Source organism: Marmota flaviventris, chromosome 1 (genome assembly GCF_047511675.1).
Source record: "Marmota flaviventris isolate mMarFla1 chromosome 1, mMarFla1.hap1, whole genome shotgun sequence".
In the NCBI taxonomy this organism is placed as follows: Eukaryota; Metazoa; Chordata; class Mammalia; order Rodentia; family Sciuridae; genus Marmota; species Marmota flaviventris.
In genome coordinates this window covers 166752638-166770913 of record NC_092498.1, presented here as the reverse complement: position 1 = coordinate 166770913, position 18276 = coordinate 166752638, and the positions used below count along the sequence as shown (strand labels likewise).

The window sequence follows — 18276 nt, the reverse complement described above, 5'->3', positions numbered from 1 at the left end:
TCCATATTGGTGGTTTCTTTGGTCTAGGTATTCTCTGTGGGAGTGTGACTATGACATCTTGGAAGATACACAGAATACCCGACCCTGACGTGTGCCCAGTGAGCCATGGCTTCTACCAGATGTTAAAACTGAGTTTATGATAATTATATAAAGTGTTCCTGAGCCAGTATGTGTGAGTAATGGTATAAATACTTTTTTGCAAGGTCTGCTCCCTACAGAACTTCTCAAGGCCTTTAATACATGGGAGTGCACCCTTAACCAAGACAAGGGAGGCATCTCCTGCCTTGCCCTCAAACCCCATGGTGGAGATCTTGGCCAATCAGCATTCATCTGGGTATGTCACTGGCTTAGGAGTGTCCAAAAGCACAACTGAGGAATGGAAGGAATGGACAAAGAAAAAGAAAAGAGAGCAGGGTAAAGTGAGAGGGCGAGTTAGGGAAGGAGATATTCACAGACATGGGTATAGAGTAAAGCATCTGGGAGCGGGCGCTGCCTCTAGAGCAGAGTCGAGGACGAGAGTCGAGGATGGGTGCAGTTGTGTCTAGAGCCAATGAGAATCAGGCTGGGGTGGGCTCTGTGTCTAGAGCCAATGAGAGTCAGGCTGGGGTGGGCTCTGTGTCTAGAGCCAATGAGAATCAGGCTAGGGTGGGCTCTGTGTCTAGAGCCAATGAGAGTAGCAGCTGCCCCCTGTCTCGGTGGTCACTGTGATGGCACACCCAGACCACACAACTCTGCTAAAAGCAACCAGGTATGACGTCGTCACACCGAACTCTCACCCCCTACACACAAAGGGTCTCCCAAGATGGGCTTTGCAGGCACGCATTGAGCACAACTGCCCACGCTACAGCCCCACATAGCTCCATATTTAATGTGACATTCTGTCTTAAAACTCTTTGTGAACAAGGGTCCCTGTGTTTTCATTTTACACCGTGCCTCACAATTCCTGTTGGCCAGTGCTGGGTCTAATCCTGTCCCCATTCAACACTTGAGGAAAATAAGGGTGAGACTGAGAATCATTTTCTCAAGGTCACACAGCAAGCCTTGCCTCTCAGCTCAGCAAGCCTGACCCCAGAGGTCGCAAGCTTAACCCCACATACTCTCCAACCCACTCCTCCATCGCTGAGGCCAGACAGCAGGAAAACAAAAACCCACTGCAGGACAGACTTCCAAAAATAGATCCTGCGGCTCAGAGTAAACTCCCCCTGTCCTGGCCCACTAGGTTTTTGAGATAAAAACTGAGTGAACTTTCAAAATTGTGATAAGGTTTTTCAACATTATCATGTGGGAAGAGTCTGCTAAGATTCAGAGCTCCGCACCCCAAGAAGACACTCTCCTAGTGTTCAAACGGGAATTTAAAGGGGCAGCCTGGCCCCCTGACTCGTCCAACTATGTTCTAAACCACTAATATGCTCTTACCAGAGATGTCCAAATACAAACCCATGCATAAATATTAATCACCTTGGAGGAAGGCAAGAGGGAACAGCCTTAGGTTTATACTAAGGGGACTGACTGTGGCCCCTGCCTTTCTAGTTTTTCTCTTTTCCTCTGTAGTCTTCATACTGGCTCAGGATGGAGGTGGAACTGGCCTTCTTTGTGCCAACAGATTCGGATAAAAAAGACTCTAGAAATTAGGGCCAATCCTTGGCTTGAGAGGTCAGAAAAGTGGAATATGAGAAACCTAAATTTGGAAGTCAGACTAATTACCTATCACACACTGAATGAGAGACTCATCCACCCTGAGCCTCAGTTTGCTCACCTGCAAAATGGCACCAGCCTTCCCTGCACAGCTACCTGGATTCTAGCTGCAAAGGGGCCTGAATAACCTCTGGCTGGTTCTCCAGCTCCGGCTCAATCCCTGCCATAGATGTCACTCCATGTGTGTGCCTGTTTATACTCAGAACACCCCCAGGGCTTATAGTAACAGCGATACACAGTTACTCTTTCAGAGATGAGAAAAGCAAATCAAAGAGGAGCTTACATCACTGAGAATGTTGAAGGCCTCATTCAGAGCTATATCCAGCATTCCAATTCCTTTGGCAAAAAGCTTGTCCAGATGCTCCCTGAAGTGCTGAAACAACAAGGCAGAAAAGCCATTAGTGTCCATCCTGTCACATGAAATGCCAGCCTTGAGTGGATAGGCACATGTCACAGCAAGACCGGTGACACTTAGACCCACACAATCAGAGCTGTTTTTTTTTTCCTTCTACATTCAAAACAAAGGAATGCATTGGATATAACATTTATCTTTAATATTCACATTTTAGCTTTGAATATAGTTTAGGGAAAACACGGAATCTCGTGAATTTCCAAATTAACTCTCCAGTTTCATCTCCTGGGACTCTTGACCCATCCTGACCACTTTACGACTTGGCACATGCCCATCCTCTAGCTCCCCTGCCAAGCTTTTTCTAACCTATTTTTGGGGTCTCAGTATGGTCATCACCTGCTTCCTGCCCCAGGAGGCATTCCCAGACTACTCATCCCTTAGAATACTTCCCCCCATGCTATGCAGATCCACCTTGCACTTTGCTCCTCCTCCACAACCTGAACCAAATCAACAGCCTGGTCTTTAGGACTGCATGTAACCCTCAGCCCCACTCTTCTAAAAAACTAGCTCTTGCCTTCCAGAGAACTATTTCCCATGATGTGACTTCCACCAAGAGCCACACTGTCCAAAATGGAAGCCATGAGCCAACTATAGCTATTTACATTTAAATTCAGTACAATTACCCTACATTAAAAATTCTGTTTCTCAATAGCACTGGCCACATTTCAAGTGGTCATTGGCCACATGTGACTAGAGGATACTGCACTGGACAGTGCAGATGAAAGAACACCACCATTATCATCATTGCAGAAAGTCCTGAATAGCACTGACCCATAGATGCATTAGTCATTTCTCCTCCTCATGCCAGTGTCTAATGGTGAGTCAGAGGAAGGACTAAGGCCTGTACCAAGTGGATATGTGTGATTCTTGCCTGGTACCCATTCCCCTTCTGATTTTCCTTCTGTCCTCCATGCTTTACACAGTCGGGATGAGTTTAATCTTTCTCCCTTCCAGATGAATGGGTGGGTCCATTTATCAGGCCTGTCCGATCTGTGAATTCTAACCTAAGGGCCAGTCACAGTCACACAAAGAAACTGACCCAATCTCTCGACTTTTCCTGGAATACAAGAGAAAATTCTCTTTCCAGCTCAATTGCTGAGAAGACAGGGAGGGAGCAGGGGTGTCCGCAATCACCTGCTCACACTGCAGGGAAAGAGCTCACCTAGATGAAGGTGATAGCCAAGGATGGCAGAGCCCACAGTGCTGGGGCCGAGATGGGATCTTATAATGACATGACCTGAGCCCCTCCATCCAGGCCTAGCTTCTTCAGATGAGGTAATCAGTAAATTTGCTCTTTTGCTTAACTAGTTTTAGGTGGATTTGAGCCTCTTAATTGAAAACATCCCTGCAGTTCCTCTGCAGGTAAGTGAATCAGTAAATTTGCCCTTTTGCTTAACCAATTTTAGCTGGATTTGGGCCTCTTAATTGAAAGGGTCCCTACAGTTATCCAAAACATCAGGAAGATCCTGGATGGTGAGACACTATCTCTGATGAGCTTTCCCATATAAAAATGATCCTCCTCATCTCACCTCTGCACCCTTCTCCTCTTCTTGTTCACTGGCATGGTGGCATGGCACTGTGTGGCTCACTGAGGGCCTGTGCCAGTCACAGCAAGGCGCTTCATGCACAGCAGGCTCTCAGCGTTCACGTGCCTAATGGCTTAGCAACCACTGCTTTGGCTGCCAACAGCCAAGAATCATCTGTGATGATGCTAAAAGTGAATTCTAGCCACGGGCACCTGAAGGGCAGTGTCTGGAATGAAAAAGAGCCACCTGCTGACTGCCCTGCATCTCTCACCACACCACTGATTTCTTCTCCTCTACTCCCAATTGTTGCCACTGTAAGATTCAGAAATTGTTGTATTTTCAGCAGCTTGGTAGGCTGAGGTAGGAGGATCGAAAGTTCAAAGTCAGCCTTAGCAACTTAGTGAGACCCTGTCTACAGGTAAAATATTTTTAAAGGGCTGGGGATGTGGCTCAGTGGTTAAGTGCCCTTGAGTCCAATCCCCAGTACAAAAAAAAAAAAAAAAATTACATTTAATGCCATCTCATTATCATTGTTGTAGATAAGCAACTGGCAGAAAGACCCTGTGGGGTCTGAAAAAAGAAAAATAAAGAAACCGAGCTAGGAGTCAGGAACTGAGTTCTAGTCTTGGCTATCCCATCTACCTGCTGTGCCCTGTGACAAGCAGCATGAGCTCCAACCAGGGTATTGCCCTGGGGAGTGGGAGTGGGTAGCACCACCTTAGGGGTGGAACAGCAAGAGCCCAAGGCCTCTGAGCTGCAGGTAGGAATTGATTCCCAATCCCCCTCTACCTTTCCAAAGCCTGAAGGAGACACCTCCCTTGTCTGCACCCTCATTTCCCTCTTAATGCATAGGGGTATGGAGCAGGAAAAAGCCGCCATCCAAGAGAACTCTAGTGAAAGACAAAGATGAGGCTGTTTTCATTTCACAGTCACTGAAAGAAAAGACTGACCCCCAGGGTTCATGGCAGAGAAGGAAATCAGCGTCAGAGCAGCAACTGAGTAGTCACCACAGGGAAAGTGAGAGTGGCCGGTGCTAGCCATCTTGAGGATATTTAGTTAGGGTCCCATTTGATACATGCAGAAGTGATTAGAAGAAAACTAGGGTTTTGTGGATGGGGGCTCTGCCCAGGTAACATCACCCATTATCTTTGTGAGTCTGTTACTATCTCATGTCCACACTCTCTGGCTTTTGTCTCAACCTGTATCATTGCCTCAAACTCTGTTATACATACATGATACCATATAGGTGTATCTCCAAGTTCACTAACTCATTAAGCCCCAAGTTTTCAATTCTGCAAATCCATCAATGAAATTGATACATATGCATTAAAATAGGTTGGCAGTTATCGTCTAGAATTTACTAAAATTTGTTATCATTCCTAATATTAATACTATCAATAATATGAATCAATATTACCACTAATCATGTACCTATTCCTTTTCTCAAAAGAATAGAACTCTAAAAACACAAATATGTATTTCGAAGTTATCATGAATGATGTATTCAGTGCGCAAGTTGTTTTAGGTCTTCCATGTATGGGATGATGAGACATCGTGGGTTAAAAACGTTTTAAGCCTTCCACAAAAGAAAAGGAGGAGGGAGGGAGGAACTGTCTTCAGTATTTGAATATTAAAAAAAAAAAAAAAATCCTAGAAAGCTTTATTCTTCAAACATCTAGGTCAACTTCCTGATTTGCAACTATATAATCTCACACACCCTGGAAAATGACTTATTTTGCCCTTCAAGGGTCAGGTTGTCCAAGTGGATAGGAACAAGGCTGATTGCACTGACTCCAAGCCCCGAGTGTCCTCAAGAGGCCAGCTCCAGGACAGAAGGCTCAGGACTGGTAAGGGGGAGCTGATCAACAACGCTGTGCCAGAAGGTGGCCAGTTTTCACTATCTTTCTGAATTAAAATCAACAGTTTACTGGAAATGGTGACAGTTCCATTTTATTCTGAAACCTCAATAACAGAAGAAGAGGGTGGCTTTTTATCTTTGCTCCAGGCGACTCATGCAACATATGCTGCTGCCCAGGAAAAGGCCTTGCTTCCAAAGCAATTAGTGTAGCTTAATGCCTGGGGAGATGAACCCGCACGCGCCATGGCTGCCAGTGCCCAGGAGCCAGCGGGCACCACAGAGCTCGCTTATCTCTGCCAAACAGTCGCCACGTCCAGGCCAGCGCAGGATCCCGGGGAAGTCACCTCTCCTTCCACCAGCATTTGATTTAGTTGAATTATACTGATCCCTCTTTCTGTGACAACAGTGCTTATATTTTCTCCCTATGTGATTATAATAAATGTCTGAGTCCTCCCAATCCAAAATGGGGGAGTAGAGTCCAATGTGGACATCAGGAGACAAAATAACCCTGCTGTCCCCAGATCCCTGAAGGCCCATGGTCCTAGCTGTGGTGTACAGACATATTTAGTGGGAATGAGAGCTAATAGCCACCTATCCGTGATATACCCATCAGGGTTGCTCAAGAACTGCAGACCTTAGGAATGAAATTCATACCCATTAGGACGCTTGGCCATGGGAAGTTTTCTGAAATTGCCTCACCACATCCTCCAACACCAGCCAACCCTGGCACTGTGACCACCTGCATGCCAGGCACTGTGTGTTTTTAATATGCTATTTCACCTGATCCTGCTAACACCCCTAAAAGAAAGGTCACAGCCCTATTTTATACATAGGCTAATATGTATAAAATTTCTCTCAGTTTGGAGAAATCATTTGCCCAAGATGGCACAGCAAGTATAAAGCTGAGTGGGTTTCAAAGTACCAAGCCCCATACCTACAGCCCTGTGCAATAGAGCCCCTTAACACACACAGGACACAGCTGTCCCTTTCCATGAAAAAGTGAAGCATACAGTAAAACCATGATCCTGTCCAGGGCTGATTCCATGAGTATGTGACCTATTCAGTGATCCAGAACCCATGCTGAGAAGGACCCCATGCACGGTTGCATGCTCTGCTGCTGCTGTTTTGAAACTGTTAATAAATTTACCTTTGAATGTGCTGTCTGTTAAGTAAGCCCAATGGAACAATGAAGCAAATATGTGATCCATGGAGATACATCGCCTGGGTGCCCACTGCCCCATTCACACACAGCATTTTTAATGTCCCAGAAACATGGACTTCTGTTGGGCAGCTCTAGGGAAGGTTTTTTCTCAAATGCACTTGACTCCAGTGAATAACTGTGCACTGTGACTGTCAGGTGGCGCAAGGTATGCATTCACTGACAAACTAAAATTAAGGCATTATAAGAGAGCCCTGCATAGCCTCTCCAATTTCCAGCTCTATCAGAGCTAGACAGTACCAGACATGGTACCACCTGCCTTCCTAAAAGAGGGATGTGGTTTCCATGAGTCAGGTCAGGCTGTGTAGATGAGCAGTGTCCCAATGATCATGTCTCTCTCATGCCAACCTCCTTGGCAAGATTTCCAAGTAAGCCTCTGATAGTTCGGCAGTCCAAACGCAAAGTGCAAAATCCGCTCATCAGAGACCCAGAAGGTGCCCACACCTGTCTTCCAATCTGACTCGGACACCAATGCCATGAGATTATTTAATGTAAATATGGGCTCTTTGTCTTGATGTAATTCCTTCTGACAAAACACCCCACAACCCTATCCACGATTTCCCCCATGCTCCCACTTAGCCCATGAAATCCTGAGGCTGAATTTTGCAGCCTTTTCTTTGCAATTGCTTCTGGGGTGTAGGGCCCTGCACAGTCAGTGCATTGTACAGGAAAGGCACCATCTCGTGCTCTGGTCACCTCCAAGCCCGGGCTCCTGTAAATCAGACTGCCACTTGATTCCAGTGGGGTCATGGTGTTTCTCAAAGTTGAAAAACAGAACGTCCCAAGAGAGCTGGTAGGAGAGAGGCAGGACCAACCAGCTGTTTGCAATTTGGGGGAGAAAGTACAGACACTGATAGAACCGTGTAGAAGCCATTCCCTGTTTCTCCTTCCCATTGTATAGAACAAATTGAAGTGTCTGAAGGGAGCAGCTGCTTAATGGCAGAGCCAAATTAGAGACAAGATAGAAATCCTGGATGTGAACAATGAATGTTATTTCATACCAGGTACATCAGACAGATTAGCTCCAACTTCATTTCAATGGCAAAAGCGCTAATTATTCCATGCAAGATGATGGTAGTGAGCTCAGAATTGGGGATCCTGTACAACTGGGAACTCTCCAAAGCAGAACGGTACCCTACTTAGGCAGTCCACATTCCCAAGGAACTGCTAAGAGGGACATGCTAATGATGGTGTCCAGAGCAAGACTGCAGGCTTTCATGAGCTCATGGTCCTCCTTATGAGGTCACCTGTACTTAGAAGAGCACCTCAGGATCCAGGCTCTGTGAACCTTCAAGAGATGGAGGAAAGCCACACCCCATAGGTTTCCTGGGACAGCAGCACCTGCTTTGTCTCAGCAAGGTACGTGGTGTGTGTGTAAACAGCACGTCTTTTTGACATTTCCAAAGGTCCAAGTTCATCCTTCATAAACTTCGTGAAAACCTTGATTTGATTTGAATTTGTTTCTCAGGAAGAACGCCTCCATCAGCTCTGGTGTGTGAGAGCTGACAGAAGTCAGAGTTTCAGTTAATTCCAAACATGGTGCCCAGCTCCGTGGATGCCTCCGCTCTGAAGCAATGTGTTTACAGCCAGCATCCAGGGAGCATGTGAAACAGATGCGGCTCTGTGGATGCCAATGGCTCATCCTCACCAAACCATCCGGTGCTGTCATGCTGACCGCCCTCTGCACCAAACTCAGAGCTACTGCCCAATGAGGCAGGCAGGTGGGTGCAAAGACCCAGGACAGAGCCACACTCACCCCTGGAACGGTGGCAACGTTCATTTCTGGGGCATATTTTGGCATAGACAAGTGACCCCAGGAGACAATTAAATTAAAAGCTTTTGGGGTATAATCACTTGGTAGATTTGTGTAGCTTTACAAAACTTATATTCAATTAAAACATGTTTGTTTCAATGATCCCTCTATTTTGTCAAACTTAATAGGAGTATTAAACTTAATTTTCTCAATTCCTTCCATTCTCATTCAAGTCTGAGAATAAACAAATAGCTTGTATGACACTGTACTTTTTAGAGACATAAAATATTTATTAGCCTAGGCCCTGACTAAGTATTTATGTTCCTAGGATTTTGTTTTTTTTCAACCATTACTGTGGTGAACGCCTTTGTGCCCACATCATAGTATATATGTGTAGTAATAATAGTTCAGCCACTTCGTAGAAGGTAAATGATTGGGATATATATATATATATATATATATATATATATATACACACACACACACACACACACACACACACACACACAGAGCTACTGTGGCATTTAATAAGGTAATAAAAAGTACTTAATGCTAAGTACTGTAGGCATTTAATAAAGTAATACAGAGTACTGTGGGTATTTATTGAGGTAATACAAAGTACTTAATGCAGAGTGAGCATATAGCAAGCACCCAGGAAGCGCAAGGTCTCATGAGTAGGACACCTATGACTTCAGAAGACTGGAGCCCCCACCAACATGTTGATGCAACCTCATGAGAGACCCTGAGCCAGAACAACCCAGGTAAGCTACACCTGGACTCCTAACCCCTGAAACTATATGATAGTAAGTGTTCATTGTTTTGAGCAATAATAGATAACTAATACACCCCCACCTAGTTTATTTTGATACACATTATATTAGTTCATCTATAACTATTTCACTGCAATATATGTGTCTGAACTAAAAAGACTTTAACAAACAAGACCTTAATACACATGTTATATAATGTCAATCAGAGTCACATAGTTTGAATCAGGATCCAAATGAGGTCTATATCATTGTGATCAGTTCAGAGAGGTCTCTTATGCTAGGGTTACTTCCTCCATTATTCCTCCTCTGATTTTGTTGTTGTTGTTGAACAAATCAGGTTGTTGGTCATGGAGAATATTCCAGAGTCCCTATTTTACTGATTGTTTTCTTGAAGTGTCATTTAACAGATTGTTAGATTTAGCAGCTTGATCAGGTTGCAGCTGGGCCATTTATTTATTTGGTATTGAACGTCACTCATGGTACTGATGTTTCCTCAGACAAGTATTTGGTGGCCTCCCTGCATTGATGGAAGCCACTGATGCCTGATGCCTAGATTTGTTAATGCATTAGGGGTGTGACATGGTGGGGTATTTTAATTCCATCACCACTCCTCATTTATTAGATGAAAAATTTGCAGAAAAAGAAGCTTCCCTCTTGAGTTATTTAGTTATCTGACAAATCACTTGGCTGGGGGTGTGGCTCCATAGTAGAGCGCATGCCTGGCAGGTGTGAGGCCCTGGTGTACCCTGGGTATACCCTGGGCTCAGAGATCCAGGAAGGAAACGACTCTGTTGGAACTTATAGGCATTTAGAGTTCATGTTCAATAAATTATGAGCCAGAATGGTTGTTTAAGGATCAAGAGGCCTTCAGATTCAGAACAAAGACTGAATATCAGGTTGTGTGGTTCATGATATGGGACAGATGTGCTGATCTCAGAGACCCTCAGATAAGCAGCAGGTGGGCCATAAATTAAACAGGAACATGGACCTCAAAACACAGGGCCATTTACATGCTATAAACAAAACAGTGGTAATCCACAGGAAATTCAACCACAGGACATGAAATCAACAAAGAGCTTTATAGACAACATGCATGCTCCTATTCCAGAAAATTAAGATTTAATCACTGGTGAGGGAAATAACAACTGAAAAAATCTCTCCCAGAAGGAATCTTATGACATGATGATAAAGGAAAAAACCAATTTCTGTCTTTTGAACTCATTCTTGAAAGATTAAAGTTATAGTTCTTTTAAATATTCAAGTTATTTTTCTAAAGCAAAACACCTGGTTGTAATTATGTAGTCGACCTGACAGGTAGACATATAAATTAATAAATACAACATACCCTCTAGAGGCCTCACGGCTCAACTAAATATCCACTGTGCTAAGTTTCGCAGCACGGGTCCTCTTTGTGGGGAAGCCTCATGACATTTAGAATTTCTGCCCATCTGAGAATGCTGTTCATGTAGCGCTTCTTCATATCCCGGGGGTGGTCCATTTTCACAGTGGTCCACTAAGACCTCTGCCTCTCAGATCCAGCAGGACCAGGGGCCCCTCCTCTGAACACAGATCACTTATCCCAGCAAGGCGGGATTAGGAGAAACGAGGGGTCCGGTCTTGTCTGCCACTGTGGATTGGGCCATTTTAGCTGGTTCACAAATCAAGTTCTCATTTGGTGCTGAACAGGCTGGCAACGTCAGACTAAGAAACAGGACTTATCCCTTCCCAGAGTTTGGGCATCTTCCCAATGCTCTGGAGGTTATCTGCGTTTTAGCTCGGAAGGAAGGGGTTTCGTGTATTTAATGAACACATCTCTTCTAAACTCTTAATTGGGGTTAAAAGGACTTCAGAAAGAAAACCATAATTCCCATCATGCAGAGAAAAAAAGCAAAATATTTTCTAACATGGGTATAACAATCTTCATAAATATAAAAAATGCAGGTGCTGCAGTACATCCTTTATTTGGGGTTCAGGCCCTCCTCAGGGATCCCTGACTTCATCTTCACAAAGCCCTCTGGTTTTTCCCTCTGTGACTCGGGGTTCTGGGGCTGATCCTGATTCCAGTGGACTATGAAGATGAGTCTCTAGAACAAATGGTTCTAGGGGTGGTAAGGCTCCACAAGAGTGCTTCCTTGTTAAATCTGCGAGAAAGACCCTGCTGGCTTCTAAGTCAATGATACTATTATGGTTTAAATGGAAGGTGTCCCCCAAAAGCTCATGTGTGAGACAATGCAAAACGGTTTAGAGGAGAAATGACTGGGTTATGAGGTCCTTAATGCAATCAGTAAATTAATCCCCTGGTGGGGATCAACTAAGTAGTAACTCAAGGCAGGGAAGGGGTGGCTGGAGGAGGTGAGAATTGGGAGATTGCCTTTGGGGTATATATCTGCATCTGGAGAGTGGAGTCTCTCTCTGCCTCCTGATCACCATGTGAGCCACTTCCCTCGAACACACTCTTCGGTCATGATGTTCTGCCTCACCTTGAGTCCCCAACGATGGAGCCAGCTGTCTGTGGACCAAGACTTCTGAAACCCTGAGCGACCAAATAAACTTTTCTTCCTCTACAATTGTGCTGCTCAGTTCTTTTAGTTGCAGCAATAAAAAAGCTGACTAAAGCAGATAACTAACCACAAAACATCAGGCCATGTAAGAAAAAGAAATGCTCCTCCAATAGGGGGCACACAGTATGGAACCCACTTCCAGCCCTGCCAGATACGGAAGGCAGGACCTCATTTCACCTCCAAGGAGCCTCTAAGGAAACTCAAGGAGGCAACCCTGGGACAGCCACATGGTGGCAGAATGAATAGTGCTGTTGTGAATCCCACATGTCCTGGGACACACCAGCAATGAGCAGACCTGCACACTGTCTTTCAGTCTCACCCTTGTTAATGGCATCCTTGAGAGAATGTGTTATAGCACATTGCGGGTGAAAGCAAATGAAAGAGAATACAGAAGGAAAGAAAAAAAAAATTGGAATCAGACCTCAACCGATCAGTGAGGCTTTATTATTAAGCAATGGAGGGGCAGGTTTTCGAGAGGGAAATTGGCCACTGGCTATAATAGGGTCTGAGTGCTGTAGGATTTACAGGGGCTGAGTCCCAGCAGGAAACATGTTGGTTACAGCTGGAGGGAGACCTGGGGCAGTCAGGGGAAGGGTTGTAGAGAAGGAAAATTGCAAAAGGTTGAGAGGCCATTCTTCTATCCTTCCCCTTGAGGGTTGTTATTTTCCATGTCTTTCAAAGGGTGGGGATAAAGATCATGGGGGCTCAGTACTGGGGACACACAGCCCAGTGATAGGTGGGGGCCAGGTGGGAGTCCCTTCTGGGCTCTCCCCATCTTCCCTTCCTGCCTTCCCTCTGGCTGAGGCCTGGGCTTCTATTTTATCCCGCTGCAATGACTAAGGCTCCAACTTACCACAGACATGGCAGGGGGGTGGGTAAGGGGAACAGTTGTAGATAAGGGAAGTGCCCTGGGGTCTATTTTTCCATATCCTCCAAAGGGTAAGTTAATATGATATGCAATCTTTTTTAAAAAGGTAAACACTGCTTTAACATTATGGGCACTGAATTCGTTTATTTTTAAAACAAAAATGCTGGTGACTCCAATAATACTAGGGACCAACTCTTTTTTTTTTTTTTCTTTTCCTCCTCTTCTCCTTCCACATCTCAGCAAAACCTGAATAGAACTTTCAAGGTAGTACCATGTATTAAGTATGACTTGCACCAAGAGAGGGACTCTTGTCCACGTTTGAGAAGATTCTGCTCCATTCTCCATCCCTTTTCTGATGTCCCGTCAGGGAAGGGACTGGAAGGCCCTGTGCCCCCTGCTTTTTCGGGTTAAAAAAATTTGTCATGAGCACAGAGCAAGCACACTGAATTCACAAAACAGCATTTGAGAGGGAAAAGGACTCCACTGCTGAATGACTCGAATCACGGGGATCTTGAGGACAAATATAAAAAGACCAGCTGACCGGGACGATGCCCTCTGGGGCGAGAAAGTCCCCTGCAGTCTTAGGAGGTGGGACATAAATTGAAATGTGGAGAATTGAGAATCATTTGAAATACACTTAGCAAAAGAATTTTCGTAAAAGTACGTGAAGCAGAAATAGGGTTTGAGAAATGATTGACAATTAGAAACATCATGTGACTTGAAAACCCAGCCACACATTTAGGACACCACCCCCCACCCAACCTTCCCCTACACATCCTTCCCTGGATTCTAAGTCAATGCCAGGGCATGAGTGCTTAACCACATCCTCACAAAGATGGCATGGCCACTGTGTGGTGAAGGAGAAAGCCAGGAGGAAAAGAGGTGTTGGATCTAAAACATGGAAAGCTCTGGAATATGGAAGCTAATGAGAGTCACATCTAGTCCCTCAAATGTTGTGATTTTGAAACAAATCTGCATTAATATCCATCTGTCAGCTCCCACTGATCAGAATCTTGGGATGGACAAGGAATGGAAATGGAGAGTTTTGAAAAAAGTATGACATGGGCCAGGCATGGTGACACACACCTGTAATCTCTGCAACTCAGGAGGCTGAGGCAGGAGGATGACAAGCTCGAGGCCAGCCTCAGAACTTAGCAAGACCTTGCCTCAAAATAAAAAATGAAACTAAAAAGGACTGAGGATGTAGCTCAGTGGTAAAATGCCCCTGGGTTCAATTCCCAGTACTATTAAAAAAAGAAAAAAGGGTTACATGTGATTCCGCTGTGCACTGTTGATTAAAATCTTCTGCCTTAAGAAACTCAATAAGCAGCTCAACTCACAATAGCTAATCTATGGAACCAACCTAGGTGTCCTTCAATAGATGAATGGATAAAGAAAACGTGGTACATGTACATATACATAATGAAAATGTGGTATATATAAGAAATGGAATATTACTCAGTCTTAAAGAAGAATGAAATTTGCCGGTAAATGGACAGAGCTGAAGAATATCATGCTAAGTGAAATAATCCAATTCCAAAAAACCAAGGTCCAAATGTTTTTTCTGATATTTGGATTCTAATTCACAATAAGGAATTGAGGGGCTGCTAGGGAAGAATAGAGTTACTTTAGATTAGGCAGAGGGGAGTGAAGGGAGGGGAGAGGGTATGGTGGTAGGAAGGATAGTAGAATGAATCTGATATTATTATCCTTTGTGCATATATGACTACATGACTGTGTGATTCTACATCATTTACAACCAGAAGAAGGAGAAATTATACTCCATTTATGTACGATGTGTCAAAATGCATTCTACTGTCATGTATATAACTAATTAGAACAAAATTTTTTTTAAAAAGAAACACAAAATTAAAATGAGCAGTTTATCCAGAAACAAACAAATGAAAGGTAATAAACTAAGATTCTTGGAGCATTTATTCCAATAGCTGCCAAGTACTTATATCAGGTATTATGTGTTCAATTGTGTCTTTTCCCTATGTCCCCCAAAAAAGATATGTTGAAGTCCTAACATCCAATATCTTAGAATGTGATCTTATTTGGAAAAAGGCCATTGCGGATGTAATTAGTTAAGTCAATATGAGGTCATGAGGCTGGGCGCCTAATCTAGGATGATTGTGTCCTTATAGGAGACACAGGTTTGGACATACCCAGGGAAAAGACAGCTAGATGAAGTTGGAGGCAGAGACTGGGGAGATATGTCCAGAAACCAAGGAATGCCACAGAACTCCAGCCACCACCAGAAGCTAAGAGAGACATGAAAAACCTCCCTACAGGCCTCAGAAGAAGCATGGCCAACCCACACCTTGATTTCAGACTGTTGACCTCCAGGACTCAAGAGATGAGAAATCTGAATTATTTTAAGCCACCCATTTTATGGTACCTTATTAAGGCAGTCCAAGGAAACTAACACAACAGCATTTCCCAAATTGTCACCCACAAAACTTACTTGATTAGAAAAAAATTTGGAAAGAAATTATTTAATTCCTTTGGAGACTCACAACATATGTGAGCTTTTTTTCAGGTTCTGAGAAGTTCTGCAGCAAAAATTTTAAAATTTGTGAAATCTGTCCTTTCTAAGCTTTGTGGAGCCACAAAATCTCCTCTTCCTGCTCCCCATCAACTCACTTAATAACATCTCATCCTTGAACTAAGCCTTTTGGAGAAACTCCAGTGTGTCCAATCAAAACAGAGAAGCATGGTATAGACATTCTTTGTAGAAAACATGGTCAGATGCCTGATTTCCACAGCCACCCTTGACAGATGATGTGCCAGTGGGAATTAAGACTTTCCTAACACCTTCACCTCCTACCTGAGTTATCCTCTGTATTAGTCAGCTTATGGCTGCTGTAACAAAAACCACCAACCAGGCAGCTTAAATAACAAAAATGTATATTTTACAGTCCTAGAGGCTGGAAGATCAAGGTGTGGGCAGGTTTGTTCTTTCCTGAGGGCTCTTTCCTTGGCTCATTGACATGTCATCTCAGCTTTTCCTCTGTCAACATGTATTCTTGATTTCTCTTCTTCTTCTCCTAAGGACAACAATCATATTGGATCAGGGCCCCACCCTATGACCTCAATAAACCTTAATTATCACTTTAAAGACACTATCTTTGAATACAATCACATTAGCTGCCCTCATACATTAATATGTCCTTAAACATATTAATATGGAAGGACACAATTTAGTCCATAATACCTTCCCAACTCTCAGAGGGCCTAAGCCCTTGTTTTGTAGGTCAGAAAACAGACCAAAGATGTTAAGTAAGTTGCTCAAGGTCACCAGCAAATACCAGAGCCCAGGCCCTCAACAACCTCAGTGTCACGGGAGGATCCCTTCACTTCTTAGACCCCATGCCCAACTAGTCCCTTCCTTGGCAAGCAGGACTCTAACAACACACTTCCACAATAGATTCTGCGTTCTTTTTTTGGTACTAGGGGTTGAACTCAGGGGTGCTTAACCACTGAGCCACATCTCCAGCCCTTTTTATGTTTTATTTTGAGACAGGGTCTCACTGAGTTGCTTAGGGCCTCGCTAAGTTGCTGAGGCTGGTTTTGAACTTGAGATCCTCTTGCCTCAGCCTCCCGGCATAATACACATCCTTGGTACTTTCTTGTGAAAAGATATTTGAGCTATAAGACACTCAAAGCTCCAAAAGCCACAGCAATCACAGCAGGAGCCCCAAAGGCAGAAGCCACATCTGTCAGAAGTACGGAGGTAACCTCCAGGCATGTGGTCTACCTCTAGTCACGTGGTTTACAAATTCTGGAGCCCGGCCACCTGTGTTCCAGTTCTAGCCCTGAGACTCTTTATTGGTAAAGTTTTCTCATCAATAAAATAGGGAAAACAAAACACACCAGGGCTGCCAGTTTAGCCCAATAGGATCACAGATGTATGGTAATAAGCAAAGAGACAGAAACTAATAAATATCTAGAAATTACCGGCTGCTATTAAGGGAATTTTTAAAACTTTCTATGAAGGTTCAGAAAGCACATCCTCTCTCTGCACAGCCCCAATGCCTCTGCCTTAGGATTTTCCCAATGGTGCTCATTCTTGGTGGCAATAGTATAAGACTACTTCAGTGAAAACCTTAAAATTGAATTTTTGTCCAGTAACTGCTCCTCTGGCTCCAAGGACTACACATGGGGAAGATTTTCAAGTTTACTTCCAAAGCAAACTTAAAACAACAACAACAACAAATGACTCTTCAAAAACTCATATGAATAAATAAAGAGGGTCTAAATAATATCAGAGCAATATTCAGGTAAGCGTGAAGCTGGCATCTACATCGTGGGATGTGGGCACAGGGGCATTTTGCTCTAATGCTAGTTTAGCCTTTTATATTCAGAGCTGGTGAGAAGTGGGATTGGGGAGGTGGTGAGAGGAGTTCAGGCCCTATCTTGCAGTGGTCCAGCTCCAGGCATCCAAGTTCCCATGAGTGCAGGCCAGGGCTACAAATGCAGGGCCACGAAGGCAGTGGGATGGGACCTGGGAAGCCTCTGGCTTCAGCCCTCTTCGTGCACCTGAGAATCCAGAAGCTGAAAGAGACATTCTCCACTAACCGTTCCAGACTCCTGTTGTAACAAGGCTGACTTGATCAGCCTGAATAAGGCTGCTCTTTGGTTCCCCAAAGCGTAAAACAAGAAGCTCATAAGAGCAGGTAAGATAGTGCACATCTGTAATCCCAAAGGCTTGGGAGGCTGAGGCAGGAGGATCGCAAGTTCAAACCTAGCCTCAGCAATTTAGCAAGGCCCAAAGCAACTCAGCAAGACCCTGTGTCTAAATAAAATAGTAAAAGGGGCTGGGTATGTGACTCAGTGGATAAGTGCCCCTAGGTTCAATCCCAGGTGCCAGAAAAACAAAAAAAGAAGAAGAAGAAGCTCATAAGAGGAATGTGCTGGTTGTTGTTATGCGGCCAATGAATGGAAAATATAAAATGAAATAAAGAAAAGAGAAGGAAGGGTGGGAGCTACAGGACATGGACAAGTAAGAATAGCAGCTGATCCTTAGACAACTTGATAAACCCCTTCTCACAATTTGTGCTGTGATTTTGCCTTCAAATAAAGATAAGGAGTGGCTGGGTGCAGGGGTGCATGCCTGTAATCCCAGCAACTAGGGAGGCTGAGGCAGGAGGATCACAAGTTCAAAGCCAGCCTCAGCAACTTTGTGAGGTCCTAGGCAACTCAGTGAGACCCTGTCTCTAAATAAAACATAAAAAGGGCTGGGGATGTGGCTCGGTGGCTAAACACCTCTGAGTTCAATCCCAAATACCAATACATACACATATACATACATGCAAAGAGGACTAGGTGACTTCAGCTAGAGACCTGGACCAGACTCAGGTCTCATCTCATTTTAGAATTTAGATGCATTTTATTCTGCTAGGAGAGGATTCTGCATCTAAAGTCACGATGAAAGACAGGGTCACTCAAATTGAGCTACAATAAAGTCTCACCCAATGCATATAAAATGGCTTCTACTGCACAACTCACATTTCTAATTCTGATGGGCTGGGATTCACTGGTGGCACTGTTCTGAGATCCTCACATACATTTATGAGCATCTGGACAGGCAGTGGGAGAAACAAACAAGGTC

At 44.1% G+C, this 18276-nt stretch overlaps 1 protein-coding gene across 1 annotated transcript in view; it reads right to left on the bottom strand.

The window, feature by feature from the left end:
- Positions 1–18276, bottom strand: part of Cacna2d3 (calcium voltage-gated channel auxiliary subunit alpha2delta 3) — an 872527-nt gene that overhangs the window by 417644 nt on the left and 436607 nt on the right. The window contains exon 10 of the mRNA XM_027947835.2: positions 1979–2068. Within this exon, the coding sequence (XP_027803636.1) occupies positions 1979–2068 (90 nt within the window). The remainder of the gene's footprint in view (positions 1–1978; positions 2069–18276) is intronic.